Source organism: Dipteris shenzhenensis, chromosome 8 (genome assembly GCF_047967505.1).
Source record: "Dipteris shenzhenensis isolate YYH24624 ecotype China chromosome 8, Dip_SZ_1.0, whole genome shotgun sequence".
In the NCBI taxonomy this organism is placed as follows: domain Eukaryota; kingdom Viridiplantae; phylum Streptophyta; class Polypodiopsida; order Gleicheniales; family Dipteridaceae; genus Dipteris; species Dipteris shenzhenensis.
In genome coordinates this window covers 56,320,768-56,337,285 of record NC_141603.1, presented here as the reverse complement: position 1 = coordinate 56,337,285, position 16,518 = coordinate 56,320,768, and the positions used below count along the sequence as shown (strand labels likewise).

The 16,518-nt window shown below is 45.6% G+C and overlaps 1 protein-coding gene across 4 annotated transcripts in view; it reads right to left on the bottom strand.

The window, feature by feature from the left end:
* The window catches only part of LCBK2 (Diacylglycerol kinase family protein), a 113,616-nt gene extending 98,557 nt beyond the window's left edge, over positions 1 to 15,059 (bottom strand). Inside the window, exons 1-3 of one of the 4 annotated variants that reach the window (XM_087378250.1) lie at positions 14,925 to 15,059; positions 14,748 to 14,830; positions 388 to 464 (exon numbers count right to left, since the gene is read on the bottom strand). In XM_087378250.1, coding sequence (XP_087234376.1) covers positions 388 to 464; positions 14,748 to 14,784 — 114 coding nt within the window. In that variant the 5' untranslated portion in view covers positions 14,785 to 14,830; positions 14,925 to 15,059. The other 3 variants (XM_087378251.1, XM_087378249.1, XM_087378252.1) reach the window with 3 other exon arrangements.
* Between the last annotated feature and the right edge of the window lie 1,459 nt (positions 15,060 to 16,518).

Genomic DNA, 16,518 nt, shown 5'->3' with positions numbered 1-16,518 from the left:
AAATCACATCTTCTTCTCCTCCTCCTTTTGTAAAGCTTGACCAAGATTGCTCGAATACGACCCACAGACAACTCAGAAACTCTGAGATTTGAGGCAATCTTGTCAAGACTTGTCTGAATTGATGGTATCATACAAGAAAACCCCATGTAAATATCATCAGCAAGAAGCATTGATTCTAAATGCATGAGTTATGTATAGCTACTGACAAAACAAGAATTTGTAAGGAATTGTCCTGCAACCCTGTAATCAAGCAAGACAGATTCACAAACTTTGCAGACAAGAAATAAGGCTTAGCTCATGAATCCTTTTGACTGAAACCTACTTTGAAAAAATCTCAGCTTACAAAACTGATAGACAAAGGGTTAATATTCTTTCAGGTATCGTTACATTGTAATCTTTACTGAGCCGAGCAGTTAATTTTGGAAAGAGAATTTTCCACTCCCTACCAGTTTGGCCATTTGCACCTGCATTGCAAAGAGCTTCATAATTAACATCCAATTTTCAAGAGCATATAAGTGAATGTGAAAAGAAAGAATATTATTAAGTCCAATTACTATCAAATATTATTAAGTCCAATTACTATCGGCTTGGTGCTTTGCAAACAAACCATGCAATGGGAAGCAGGTCAACTCAAATTTTGAAATTAATCTCCCATAAAACTTTCTGTGATTTTTTTATTTCATTTCACACTATCAAAATCACATTAAAAGCATCCTTATATTTACTTTTAAAACATGAACTGCAGGATATTGTATGATCAAATTCACAATCATCTGTGTAGATACATGTACCCATACTATGTACAGCTAGCTGAAACCAGAACCATGTCCGAATTCATCATGTAAAAGAAAACCAGACAAAATAACTGTCAACCTCATGACAGTCACTTGGGAACACTTACTATCACATTCCCAACAGTCCACTGATGATTGTCAGTGCCCACCAGTGGTTGCAGACCATTATGTATACATAATGCTATATATATACCTTCATAAGACTATAGTATATCCAATTATGAGAGAGTTCTAACAACATCAATGGAAAACCAAAAATTGTCTATGGGACATTTAAGATAGCCAACACATGAATATCCCACAATGAGTACATGAAGAATCTCCGAAGATCCTCTCCTTTCTTCATGACTTGGGGATCAATGGCTTGGATCTCTTTGTCAAGACCTCAGATTTTCTATGAGTGGCAAGATGCTTCCTGGGCCATCTCCATTCGACGACACGTAGTTGAGTCTTGCTCTCTGGAGGATGTGCCTATCTCCCAGTATAGATGATTACATGTCCGTGTGGATTCTACCTGGGAGATACTGGCTAGTATTACTGCTTGGCAGATCTGGAGGGCCAGATGCACAGAGGACATAGATGGATCACAGGTCCACCCTTCTCATACTCTGGCCGGTATTTGGGCTGATACTATTCATACTCTAATGGCCAGTTGGGCGAGCATGCAGGGTCCTCCCGGGCAGCATCTACCAGGAGGGTTATATTCCTTACGGAATGGAGGGGCTCACCTTTTTCTCAGAGACTACATCAGGGTTGAGATGGCATTTTGAGCCTCAACCTTGGTTTCTCTCGAGCTCATTTTGAGTTTTTATTAACTCCTCTAGAGTGGGTTTTTTTTCTCATGCCCAGCACGATGTATTTCCGCAACGAGCTTGCTCATGCGGGGTTTCATACTTAATAAAAGTCTCTTTTATGAAATAAAATAAAAAAGAATATCCAAAGATTTTATAAGCAATGATACTTTCTATGGCTGACATAGTGTGGCCAAAACAACACAAAATAAAACTTCATTATATCAGTCTGAGGGTCTTTATGCTTGGGATTGAACTTCTTGAATCGATTGCACATTTGAGCCAGAATTTTACTGAACTATTAAGGATCCTACATCCAACTCAGTAGACGCATCACGTGTGGATACAAAATGGAGAAAGATTATATGTCCTTCGGAGGGTACATAATGCTACACGAGACTTAATTAATACTGTCAAAGTACTAGCGATGGTTTTGGGTCTTTATCCACTTTAAGGATACAGCCCAATCTAGAGGTCCTCAATTCAATAAGTTCCTACGCTATCCAAATCTTTGTGCCCTTGAGTTTGAGAGAATACACATACGAACAGCCAACGAGGATTATGCAACCAAGACTAAGTTAGATCATGAGGGAAAAAACACCCCCAGTAGGGATACTAGAGATGTCTAGTACACCCCTAAAGATCTAATACCAATTGAAACTGAAATGGAAATTGAAGCTGGAGGCAAAAATACACTCTGACTGTGTATAGGAAACCCTGTCATCCATCCGACATGAGTGATCTAAGCGAAATGCAGGCCCAACTAGGGTCCCACCCAAAAACTGGTGTCCCTACATTATGTCAAAAATCTGTTGCCATAATCCCTCGCTCTACACTGTGGGGTATAGATAGTTTGACATGTTCAGAAACATAGTGGTAGTGAGAGTCAACAGTGAGTAGACAAGTGGGCACACAAGCTCAGGCACTGAACTGAAATTTGATGATAGTGATAGATGCAAGTACAACCTCATATTATAGGCTGAGAGGCCTTCTCTTCTCTCACACTGACACCTCATGGGTGAGGTCACACGGAAGCATATCAAATCTAATCTAAGACTTGTTCTACTTGGACAAGTGGTCCACTTGCACAAGACTCCACGCCTGAGGGACACTCACTCTAGAACATCTCACACCAAGGCTTCAATATCCAACACCCCCCTTCACAAGGTTGAAGTTATGAACCCATGGTTTGTTAGCTTCTTCGTTGGACTCTGCGTTCACGAGATTTGCTTCTTCTTCTTTGAGCCTTTCAAGTCTTCTGTCACATGCACCCCTGCACTTGGGTGCAAGGTGACACACTGGCTACATCGACAAGTGCATTATAGTTCCCAGATAGGAGATTTTGTCGTATGCTGTGACCCCTTTGTGAGCCCTTGTCTAGGGACAATCAGGCACAAGCTACGTAGTCCAGTCTCTCAGCCTTAGGTCAAGTCAGTAATTCAGTTCTTGTTCACTAGTACCCACTGGAGAACAGTAGGTTAAGTGTTTCCATCTTATAGGTTAGGTCTTAGCCTAGGTTAGGAGCCCCTTTAGGGCCCCCAAAGGCTGGAGAGGTAAGCAGGGAAGGCAGCCTGCAAAGGCTCCCCAAAAACTCCCCTGGCAAATGAGCCAGGGAGGGCTTTTATAGGCTGGTTGTAGGCCCACCAGTCTGTAAAACAGACCGACTCAGTCGACTGTTTACAGACTGGGTTGGCTCAGTTCCAGCCCTCTTTCCTCATTCAGTGCTCCTGCCTTCAGCTCTCCTACAGCTCCACTTCACCCTCCATGTGAGATCCTCAGATCTGGTCCTACTCTAGCCTAGATCCCTTGGCCATCAGTTCAGCCTGATCTAAAGATGACCACGCAGCACAACAGTCGGAGGTTTGGACCAGCAAACGGAGAGAGGTTTGGACACTGTTTCCTCAGCTTTCTCAGCTCTCTTTTACAGTTTACACAGCTCACTCTCAGCTCTATATTTCAGTCATCTCTCAGTTCTCTCATAGGATCTATCACTCCTAGTTTTCACTCTCTCACTCACGCAGTAACCTTGCCTTCCGGTAGACAACACAAGCCTCTTCCTTGCCTTGCAGAAGCATCCTACATCGTCAATGTGGACAGCATCAAGGTCTCGGTATTGGTTGGCGTTGCCTCTCAGGACTTTGGGTCTGCTATACGTGTGCACAGTGAGCTCTTTAGAAGCGCGTTCCGTGCTCTCTTGAAGAGTGTTCTTTGTATTTCTCAGTTCTCCAAGTATAAAGCAAATTCTCCCCTAATTGGGGGACGGGGCCCTCAGTGGGTACAGGGACCCAATCGGTTGTCGACTCTACTCTCTCTCTACCCTCATCTCGTTTATCTCTCTATGGTAAACAACGCTCATTCCTCGCTAAAGGTTTAAGAAAATCTTGCTGTGAATTACTCGATCAGATTACCGTTGCATGTTACATTGGTATCAGAGCTTCGGTCTGTATCCAGCTTGACTACCGCGAGTGTATGGTTGTGTTGAGATCCGGAAAGGACACAATCAAGCGCCATGGAAGGGTCAGGAAAAGATTTCAACTTCGAAGACTTTGAAGAGGAGAAAGACTACCAACAAGATACGCTTCCACCAAATGCTCAAGAAGTGATGGCGAACCTTCTAGAGCAAAATCGGTCCTCCTACACCAACTCTAAGAACATTCATCCAAGCTAGAAGAAAGCAGAAGACAGTTGGACCGAACAAAACAACATCTAGAGGAAAAAGAAGCAGAAAAGCCGCTGGAAGAAAGAAGAATCACATATTTTGAAAAACTGCTCTTGTTGATGCGTGAGGAATACAAAAATGAGGAGGCACTGCGACGCGCAGAGCTTGCCCAGGCAATGAGGCAACAAAAGCTAGACCAAGAGGCGATGCTTCTCCAACACAAATAGATGTTAGCCGCTATGCAAGCAACTTTGAGCGTAACAGCCGTCTCCGCCACCGCTTCGCCATCGACAAAGGTAACACCACTCACTCGGTCCACTCCAAATTTTGTTAAGTATGATGGTAAGTGTGACCATTCAGCAATGTTCATCAGTTTGTAGCTCATTTTCCGTTAGCGCGGATTCAAGATGAGCAAGATAAAGTCCACCTTGCAGCCCCTCATCTTACAGGTGAGGCGGTGACTTGGTGGGAGCATTGGGCTAGTAAGCATACTGACCCAAAAACATTTAAGACAAATTTTGTTTGGGCAACGTTTGTGGCCAACCTCAAAGCCCGTTTTCTCCCACCCCAATATATGCTTAACTTAAAGGATGAGTTCGCTCGTCTCTCCCAGAATGGTTTGCATGTGTTGACATACAGTAACAAGGTCATCACGCTAGCGCAACAGTTGGGCGTGACGGAGAGCGCCAAAATGAAGCAATTCATTCGAGGATTGGACACGAACATACGTTTTACCATTCGGAAGTTCGACCCGCCGGATTACGAGCAGGCGCTGACTCTCGCACAGAATCAGGAGATGATGCTGAACGGGGGAAAGCCCAAGCAAGTCCAGAAAGATTCCAAGCCCCACAGCAGTCAAACAACACAGCGGGTAAGGATCAGAAGAAGGACAACCAGTTCCAAAAGAAAGACGGCCGGTCAAAAGAAGGAGTCCAAGCCAAAGATGACTCCGGATGAGAAGGCTAAAGTGGGTATTACGGGAGGCTATCTACAGCCCGACGAGTAGAAGCGGTACCACCAAGAACATCGATGCTTCATTGCCACCACATCGCTGGGCATGGCAAGAAGGATTGTCCAAAGTGGCCTCCGAAAAGACTGCGAAAGCACCTACTTCGTCCGTCACCAATGTATTGGCTCTTCCAACCCTGCCTCCATCCTCAGCTATGAATGCCGTCTTCCCTGCTTTGAACGCCGTTCCCACGGTGGTCTTTCAAGGTAAGAAGGAGGGCGACTTCTCAGATCAAAAGAAAGCGCTCATTCGAGCATACGGCACACCTAACGGGCATCAGTTTATTGTCCTGTTTGATATGGGGAGTTCAGAAGATGCCATCTCCCCTCAGCTTGCCAAGATAGTGGGGTGCACCTTGGTGCCTCACGAGCTTGCAGTGGACAGGTTCACACCCGGCTTGCGCACACACATCACGCATAAGGCCATCCATTTCACTTTTTCAGTTCAGAAGGCCATGTTTACGCGGGATTTTATATCGACTCCTTTGATGGGATGCAACATAATCCTCGGGATTCAATGGTTCCGTGAGCATGTTCCGACGTCTAATTGGCGGCAGGACACCTTCACGATTGTGAAAGGTTTACCTGAGCCCGCCGTGATCGGAGCATACCAGGGATTCCGTTAATCTCTCATATTGAAGCAGGTCGCGCCGCCCACATGGGTGCCATGTGTGCACTTGTCTATGTCCAATGCCAAATCACCGCAATTTAAGCCCCTCCTCCGATGGGGCAAGCAATGGTGGATCTACTCCAAGAGTTCAAAGACATCATGCTCCAGGATGATCTGCCACCCCAGCTGCCTCCCAACCGACCGGAAGACCATCGCATCGATTTACTTCCGGACTCGACACCTCCAAGTAAGTTCCCTTATCGACTTTCAAAGTCTATGGAGAGGGAGTTAGAGCAGCAATTGTCTCAATTACTGCGCGCTGGGTTTATTAGACCTTCTTCTTCACCTTTTGTTGCACTCATTCTATTTGTGGCAAAGAAGGATAAGTCCACACCACTATGTGTCGACTACAGAGCACTCAACAAGCTTACCGTAAGCAACAAGTTTCCTATGCCCCGCATCAAGCACATCTTGGAAAGACTCAATGGTGCAAGATTTTTTTCAAAGATTGACCTCAAGAGTGGCTACCATCAAGTCCGGATTTTTGAAGCTGACATCCCAAAGACAGCTTTCCGACTGAGCGAGCTCATTACGAGTTCATCGTCATGTCCTTTGGTCTGAAGAATGCACCACCAACATTCAACAAGATGATGTCCCGAGTATTCGCAGAGTATATTGGGAAGTGCCTATTCATCTTTCTCAATGATATCCTTATCTTTTTCGCAACAGCCGAGCAGCATATTAAGAATGTGCGATGTGCCCTGCAGTTATTACGTGATAACCAGCTATATCTCAACGCAAAGAAAAGTGAATTCGGATTGCTGAAAATTCAGTATTTGGGCTACATCATTAGTGCTCAAGGGATTCGATTGGACCCTGAGAAGATCCAAGCTATCACAAGTTGGGCTGTCCCCACGACGACCCAAGAGATCCGCTCCTTTGTGGATTTGTGTCAAGCATACAGCTCGCACATGGAGGGTTTCTCAACATACGCATCCCCTCTTACAGATTAACTCAAGGGGGTAAAGACACGCAGACAAAAAGTTCAAGTCACAGACAGAGCTTTTCAGGCTTTCCACGACTTGCAACAGTTGGCCACAATAGCACCAATTATGAAGATTGCCTCTTGGGATGATCCATTTCTAGTCATCATAGCCGCTAGCTATGTCGCCATAGGGACAGTTTTACAGCAAGAGGATAGGCCCGTGGCATTCTACAGCAGAAAGCTTAACAATGCCGAAAAGAACTATTCAATGTATGATAGAGAGCTCCTCGGTGTCATCCAAGCATTAAAACATTGGAAGCCTTTCCTATACGGACGGACTTTCATAGTGGAGACAGATCACCAAGCCCTTAAGTGGCTTCAGACAATGCCTATGCAATGGAGCGATCGGCAGCATCGGTGGAGGCAGATATTCTAGCAGTTTCGGAGAATGATCGAGTACGTTCCCGGAAAAAACAACCCCATCGCAGACACTCTCAGTCGGAAAGGTTCCATCCAGACCATTGAGTAGGCCACTGTGCTCAAAATCAAAGGAAAGGATCTTGATAGCATGAACGCATAGTACATGGAGTCAGCTGAGTTTGGCACGCAATTCCAGTTAGCCACGACGCTTGCTCCAAGCCATTACTCATTAGAGAACGGTTGGCTTTTTTATAAGAAAAGATTATGTGTACTTAAAGACAAATGGCAGTTGTCTCTTCATGATGCCCATGACGCCCTTATCGGTGGTCACGGAGGTATCAACAAGACTTTGAAGAAGTTAGAGCGCTATTTCTATTGGCCAAAGATGCGAAAGGACGTATATGGCTATGTGCAGAATTGTCAAATATGCCAAAGGTCAAGGCTTCCCACAAGAAAGCGGCAGGCTTACTTATGCCATTGCCAATCCCGAACGGTCCTTTTCAGGACATAGGTATGGATTTCGTGGGGCCACTTCTAGCATCCGCAGGTACGCGTAATACTCAATGTCTTACTATTGTTTGTCACTTTAATAAATATTGCATGCTCATTCCCTGCAAACAAACGGCCAACGCTGAAGATGTAGCTCGTTTGTTTATCAAGTATTGGTATCCCATTGGAGGGTTGCCAAAGACCATCACATCCGACAAGGACTCAAAGTTCACGTCTAACTTTTGGCGAGCCTTGTTTGATAACTAAGCTGCAGATGTCTAGCGCTTTCCATCCGCAATTGAACGGCGAGACGAAAAAGTATAATGGTATGGCATTTGATATTTTGAAATCATATTGTCGGGGAAAGTGGGAGCAGTTTCTTCCGCTTATGCAGGCCAATCTGAACGATACCTATTCTTCGCGTATTTGTCGCACACCTTATGAAGTGGCGTTTGGACGGCAATTTACCTCAATCCTGACCCGGATGGTGTCTCCATCTCTTGAAGCCAACAAAACCACCGAATCAATGGCAGAGATTACGGAGTCCGTGAAAGGCCGCATCGCCAAAGCTCAAGCATCGTATACGTGCCAGGCTAACAAGTCCAGACGAGATGTAGTGGGTGTATTTACGCATTATCAAGCAAAGATTGAAGCAGGTGGGCAAGCGATGCCCTAAGCTATCCTTCAAGAGCTTCGGACCATTCCCTATTATTCAAAAGATCAACGATGTCTCAATGAAGTTACACCTACCAGACAGTTGGACTATGCACAACGTGTTCCATGTAGCTTGGTTAAAGCCATATTTTGGACCTCCTCTTTCAAAGATTTATGACGAGCAACAACCTGAACTTCTTGATGAAGCCGACGTTTTAAAGCCAGAACAGATCCTTCTTGATAAATTCAAGCATGGGTCAGGATGCACGATCCGTGAGTTTTACACCAAGTTCCGTGATCGAGGTGCCCATGAAGCAGTGTGGTTGGACAAAGATTTTTTCCAAGAGTTTCCCCAGATATTGGCGGACTACTTGGAAGCAATGAACCTACCGCCAAGTTAAGGAGGGAATGTCACATGCACCCCTGCACTTGGGTGCAAGGTGACACACTGGCGACATTGACAAGTGCATTATATAGTTTCCAAATAGGAGATTTTGTCGTATGTTGTGACCCCTTTGTGAGCCCTTGTCCCGGGACAATCAGGCACAAGCTACGTAGGTCAGTCTCTCAACCTTAGGTCAAGTCAATAATTCAGTTCTTGTTCACTAGTACCCACTGGAGAACAGTAGGTTAAGTGTTTCCATCTTATAGGTTAGGTCTTAGCCTAGGTTAGGAGCCCCTTTAGGGCCCCCAAAGGCTGGACAAGTAAGCAGGGAAGGCAGCCTAAGTAAGCAGGGAAGGCAGCCTGCAAAGGCTGCCCGAAGCCAATTGATTTGGTCCAGTTGATCCAGGCCCCGGAGACCTCAAAAAAGAAAGCCATCCTCCCTTGGGCGCTTCTGAGGAGGGAGAGCCTAAAGGGCCTCCCAAAGGTCTTTATCCATGAACGAGCCTCTAGTCGAGTGCTCAAGCTCTACGGGACACTTGACGGAACTTGCAACCAAACTACCTCTCCGGCTACTAGAGTCGGCGACGACGACGACTCAAACTAAAACAATTGCCAATAGAAGTCTGTGATCAACTCAAGATCCGTGTGCGTCTGCCCCTGCATGTCCAGCAACCTCTAAAGCTGAGTCCCAGTTCACCATGGCCCAAGGTTTGAAAGAACTGCCTGGTCATCATGCGCCCCTACTGCACTCATCTAGACCGGGAGTAGTAGTACAAGAACTCGGCCCAATGAGCCTCCATGGCCTGCAAATCGAGCACCACGCTCTCAAACTAGTCACTAAGAACTTGAATCCTTCTCTCCAAGTCTCTTGATGGATGCTAGGTCTCGCCGCAGTCTCTCCCTCGCTGCTGAAGAGCATGTCTATGACTAAGGGCCTGGACTGTAGCTCCTAGCTGCTCCGTTGGATCGTATCTGCTACCCAAGACTCCCAGCCCTCTCTGAGCCCCCCTCTGGTCGCCTCTAGATCTCGGCTACTGCCTGTTGCACCTCTGCCTCCCGAAGGAGATCATTCGGGTAGTCTGAGGCGGTACTATTCTAGATGGAGTACAATCAGAGAATGATCTGACATCATGGTGCCCGCTAAAATGCCCATGGAACCTCCCCCTGCGGCGCCCAGTGCCCAACGTAAAATATGTCGAGGTGCTCCCACAAGCAATCATGCCTCCTCTGTCCAAAAGAAAAATGAAGATTGTTAGGGAGCCTAGTAAACTATGCCTCCCTCCAAGGCTCTCTACCACTGATCACAAAGATGAGCTGTATGCCAGGTACTGCTCTCCGTTGCCGGCATCTCAACGAAAGAGACTTCTCCGTGCTTGTCCCCCGCAAACTCTAGATTTTTAAAAGTCCCCTAACAATATCCAAGAGTCAACATTTGGGAGGCACTCTGTCAACCGCCTCCAAAAAGCAATGCGGTGCTATCTACAAGTGGGTGCATATGCCATACACATTCAGGATCCCAATCCTAGACTCACCTGCACGAAGACCCATCCAAACTGCACTACCTGCAATGAGCTCACCTTGATCAAAGACCTCCCAGGCCACTGCCTGGGAGACTGAGATGCCAACCTCTCCAATCCGGCCTACTACTACGAACCAAACCTTTGGGAACCTCCTAGGGAGGAGATGGTGGCGACGTCCAATATCCGCTGCTGAAAACATGTGCTCCCGAATCAAAAGAAAATCAACCGCTCGTTCAACCACTGCTCTCTGCAACTCTTGTCGAAGTATCAGATACTGCAGCTGAATACGTGCACGGTCATGGAGCCCATGCACGTTCCATCTCACCATGGTCCAGCTCATGGAGAGGGGGTGGTAGAAAACAAGGCTTGGGAACCTGCTCCTGAGAATCAGACCTCTATGACTTCTAAGGGAGTTTGGCGAGAGAGTAATTTGTATATGTGCACCAGCCTACCAGCATCGCGACTAACTCAATACCTATGTCTATCCCAAACAACTCGGTGCATTGCTCAAGCGTCCAATAATGCGGGCACATGAGCACTATCTCAAGCAACAAGCGATCACTCCTACTGCAAAACCTGAGCCCAATCTCTCCGAGGTAAAGCCGAGCTGAAAGTGAGAAGATTGTCTCGAATCTCAAGTGTAATCTTGCAGCAGGCGTCGAAAGCATCCACAATCAGAGATTTTCCTTTTGTTTGTACGGAAGGCTTTCACCCTTCATTCTCCAACCAGTTAAGAATTCCTGTACAAACAACCATCCCATAGCACTCTACTGATTTCTCCAATGAAGTATATTGAGAATACATATCCTGGAAACTCAGTTTGGCATTGCTTGCCATTGGAGCAAGCTAGGTACCTCCCAAAAGTATTGCCCGTTGTGTAAGCATAATTGCACGAAATGCCGTTTCATGCAAACGAAAACGGGCATTGTTTCTGAAATGGCGAAATGCCATTTCGGACACTCTGTTTTTGTAAAAAAACCATGAGCAGAGGTTTTAGCCGTGCCGCGCCATGCTTCATTTCGCCTCCTGAATCGTCTGCTCCAGCCTCTCCACTCTCTTGCTGTCCTACTCTAGCCTCTCCATTCTCCTACTATGATCATGGATGCACTGTGGGTGTGCTTTTATTTTTCTAACATTGATATGTGACATGTCACATGGTTCATGAATCTGGAATCTGGATAATAGGTACTATGGATGCTTATGTTTCTGGGCCAAAAATGGGCCTAAATATGTCACAAAATATTATGCAAATGTGCACTCGCTCTAGACTTCGACAAGCCAAGTTGTTGATCAATGGAGGTGATCATGAGGCTTCTCCAAGCAGACATAGTTGCATGATGCTGGAAGAACCACATGGCAATCCTATCAAAGACTTACAAATGGAGATAAGGAATTTGAAAGATCAAGGAAGGATGATTGGGTGCAACGTTACACCACAAACACAGCTGGAGGAATTCCTACCACTGAGGGTCAATGTGGAGCAGCCACAAGGATCTTACGCTGATGGAATCAAGGACTAGGACATGGATGGTGCTGGTTTGATGTCAAGTTGAAACAGACCTAGGATCTTGTGCACTTTGGGTCTCTTCCTATTTTCTGAGGCGACTCCTGAATGGATCTGCTGGTGCCTGGGTATTCTGAAGACTCCAGAATGTTCACGACTTCAGTAATTATACCAATGTACCAAGGTTGTTCCAATTGTATGATGTGGAGCACTACCTAGAGATACTGGAGGTGCGGTTTGGTGGACCAAATGATGAGCACATCCTCGACTTGTTCCTAAAGGCTTCTGCATTGGGAGCTGACGAAGCATGCTCTTCTTCAACACGGTGGGTATCGGACCAGAATGACACATTGAGAGGAGGCGTAGGGTCAATGCCCCACCTGTCAGCACCCAAATTAGGAGCGAGACAGGGCTTGACACCTTTCTATGTAAGGGTGTATTTGGTGCCATAATGGCACATGTAGAAGGATTGGGAGAGACTGCCACGTGTGCAGACAGGCTGAAACATGGGCAGTGACAGAACATCCTTCTTAGGTTGTTTATGGGGCAGCCCATGAGGCCACCGAAGTCAGAAATTAGGGCTGAGACAGCCCACCAGTCTGGGCAGTGTTTGGGCATGTTTGTAAGCCATGAGCCATGGAAAGGGTCAAAGTCTCTAGGATAGGACAGCAAATGAAGCAGCAGGTACTGCAGGAAGTACAGCTACTGCAACAGCAGGTACAGCGGGCGGAAGGCCTGCAACAGGTCTGCAGTACAGAAGCAGCAGGTACGGTGATTTGAGCAGCAGATTCAAGGCTAGACTACAGTCTGCAGGGTCCAGTGGCACTGCCATGTGGCAGAGTTGACCATACAGCAGATGTGCACAGACTGGATCGGCCCAATCTGTGGTCTGATCGGCCAGATCAGAGGACCTAGTGCCCTATAAAAGGGGCCCCTTGGGGGGCATTCAGTCATTCAGTCTGTTAGTGTTTTGGGCCTTCCAGAACCTCACACAGAAGCAGGTCTATCCCAGCATAGCAGAGCCATAGTGTGGACCAAGGAGGGTGAGCAGGAGGACTCACCTAGTGCAGCTACAGAAGCCTGTGTGAGGCATGGGATAATCTAGAAGAAGGACATTCAGCAAACAGAGCCTGAGTTCGGTGCCCTACTTCACGGTGTGTTTGCTGCAGGTGTTTGGCAGGTTCTATACTTGGTTTTGACATCTATATATGAGGGCTGTACATATGAGTATTTTCTGCATATCAAAACTTAGAAGTGCTCTCGTTTGTCTCCCCTTGGTTGTTGGACACGACGTCATCATGCCCTCTAGAGCTCAGGGATCCTTCTAAATGAATCAGCTTGTTTCCATAGGTCATGAAGAGCCCAATGGAGTTGGCACATACTCCAAAAGCTATATACATAGTCTAAATTGCAACTCTCCTCCTTCAACTGTAACAGGCTATAATTGAAACTCGTTGTGTGCTTCTCCTGGCCATCTATATTCCGCTGCATAGGAGTCGGCCATACCAAGCCTCTATTCTCTGACACCACCATGGTGGTGGCACCTTTCACGAGGGTAGCCACAGCTGACACATCGTACAGCATACAACCATTCTCATTCCCTTTGAGAGAGCTTTCACATAAAGGATAAGCCCTGGGCTTTCACCGTAATGCATACTCGATCTAAACGTTTGGCATAAGGATTGGCCCGCTTCACCAAATAGCACGAGCAAGACAATGGTGGTGGCACCTTTCACAAGGGTAGCCACAGCTGACACATCTTACAGCATACAACCATTCTCATTGAGGTGCATTAGTAAACGTGGTGGCACCTTTCATGAGGGTAGCCACAGCTGACACATCTTACAGCATACAACCATTCTCATTGAGATGCATTAGTGAAATACAAAAATATGCCCGGTGCTTAGCGGTGATCTTGTTCATACCCCACGTGATGTCGCTCTTTCTGTGTTCCAATCTCTCTTTATTTTATGTTCTAAACTATGTGTGGATGATGGAAGTGATTGTTATTAATTTTACGTTCATAATTAGTTTCAAGTCTTAATTAAATAAATCTCGTGAAACAAAGCTTCTAAACGTTGTATGCAGCTCGAACGAGGGCTTGGGAGGAGCCTCCTATGCTCAGTACCCTCCCCCTCCTTTGGCTGGCCGACCTGGCTTGTAATATGTTGAGACCTATGCTCTGCTGGCTGACCTGGAAATTATGGCAAACCAATCCTGGCTAACCAGCTCTGACCGACCAGGGCTTCGTTTGGCAAGATCATGTGGTGCAAGACAACACAATAAATTAAATATGACTATGTCTGAGGAACACGTTTAGTAGATGTGTATCGGCATAGAAGTGGAGACAATGACCGCATGTTTTAAGGAGTGACTGACATACTCGCCCACGTCAGTGTGCGTAAACAGGAACTCCCCGCAGAGCCCCTGACAGGGGAAAGCCCACACTCTACGCCTTGAAGCCACCAGCCGAGCTGAAAAGGTTTGCCGAGAGGCCAACCAAAATGTTGTGATGACTCTTGGACCAGTATGTCAGCCAAACCCAGACATCGAGAAATTTCTGATTAGGCTCGATTTGTTATAAATTTTTTGGCTGTTCTCTTCTTTGGACGTCAGCAAAAATCCTGTTTTGCCCAGAAGGAGCACGTCTAAATTTAACCGAGCCGATGTTATGGACTGAATGCAGTCGGAGCTCCGTGCTACAAGGAGAGACACGACCGCATTGCCCTAAAACCGATTGCAACTGACATTAGCAAACAGGCTAGCTAAGAACGCAGCAAACAGAGAACTCTGACTCTCGGATCGTGCCATTCTAACGCAAGGGCTGCGAGATGAAACGAAAGCGACTGGCCAAGGGAGCTACATTGCGGGGATGATCATGGCAGCAAGGTCCAAAAAAGAGGGCAAGAGAACGGGGGCGATACGGACCGTTGGGGTTGACGACGAAGACGTAGTCGCGAGTCATGAGGTCGAAAGAGAGGGGCTGAGGTTTGGAGGGAGCAAATCCGGATCTGCAGCAGGAGAAAGCTCCCATGGATGAGCTGATGAGAACCAAGGAGCATGGTGAGACGAGAGAGGAAGGAAATAGAAAAGGAATTAGAATACGCTTATTGAGGCGCACAGTCCGACGTTGATGCTGGCTGCTTGCTCCTTCATTCCAAAAAAGAAACTGGATCCGGACAGGTAGCTCTATTGATAGATAATATGTTTTATTTGAATTTTGTAATTTTAGCATATAACCAAGATGTATTATCTTTAGAAAATTGAATCAGCAAATAGCAATTTGAATTTGGCACATAGCACTTTGTATTCAACACATGGCACTCTACACTCTCCACATAATACTTTGCATTTAGCACATGACCACACATTTATGTGGGGGGCGAGTTACCACACTTCCTTACCAAAGTTATATGACCAAGGAATGTGTCCTTCTTTGGGTTCATTTCAATTTGCAATTGGCACAAAGTACTTTTAATTTTGCACATAGCATTTTGAATCTGGCATATAGCACTTTGCATTTTGGCTTATAGTAATCACACATTTGTATACAGGGAGAGTTGACACACTTCCTCTCCAAAAAATATAAGACCAAGGAACGTGTCCTTCCTTGGGTTCATATTGATTTGTATCTAACACATAGCAATTTGCATATAGCACATAGCAATTTGAGTTTAGCACATAGCACTTTGCATTTGGTACATAGCACTTTGTACTTGTCGGATAGTTCTGCAGAATTTCTCCTCTTATTCATTTCAATTTACATTTGCCACAAAGCACTTTTAGTTTTGCACGTAGCATTTTGAATCTGTCATATAGCACTTTGCATTTGTCTTATAGTACTTTTCATTTAGCACATAACCACACATTTGTGGGGGGGGAGAGTTGGCACACTTCCTCTCCAAAAACTATAAGACCAAGGAACGTGCCCTTCCTTGGATTCATATCGATTTGTATCTAGCACATAGCGATTTGTATGTAGCACATAGCGATTTGAGTTTAGCACATAGCACTTTTCATTTGGTACATAGCACTTTGCACTTGTTGGATACTTCTACAAAATTCATCTTCTTATTCATTTCAATTTGCATTTGCCACAAAGTACTTTCAATTTTGCACATAGCAATTTGAATCTGGCATATAGCACTTTGCATTTGGCTTATAGTACTTTTCATTTAGCACATAACCACTCATTTGTGTGGGGGGAGAGTTAGCACACTTTCTCTCCAAAAATTATAAGACCAAGGAACGTGCCCTCCCTTGGGTTTATATCAATTTGGATCTAAGACATAGCAATTTGTATACAGCACATAGCAATTTGATTTTAGCACATAGCAATTTGCATTTGGCTCATGATACTTTGCATTTACCACATCACCACACGTGTCTAGGGAACCTCCTCTCAAAAAATTATTCAACTAAGGAAAGTACCCTTGCTTGGGCATATATCACTTTAAATTGTTCACATAACATTTGCATTTAGCATATGAAAATTTGAATTCGGTACCTAGAACTTCATTTTGTACATGGCACTTTACATTTCATATATGTAACCACCTGTTGATGTGGGAGGAGAATCGGCACACATATCTTTATGCATCGCATGCTTAAACAAGCTAGTTTCATGGCTTCCATCAAAGGCCATTCACCTGCATACTTGTTTAGGACATTAATACATGCAAACAAAGAGCTGGAGCAT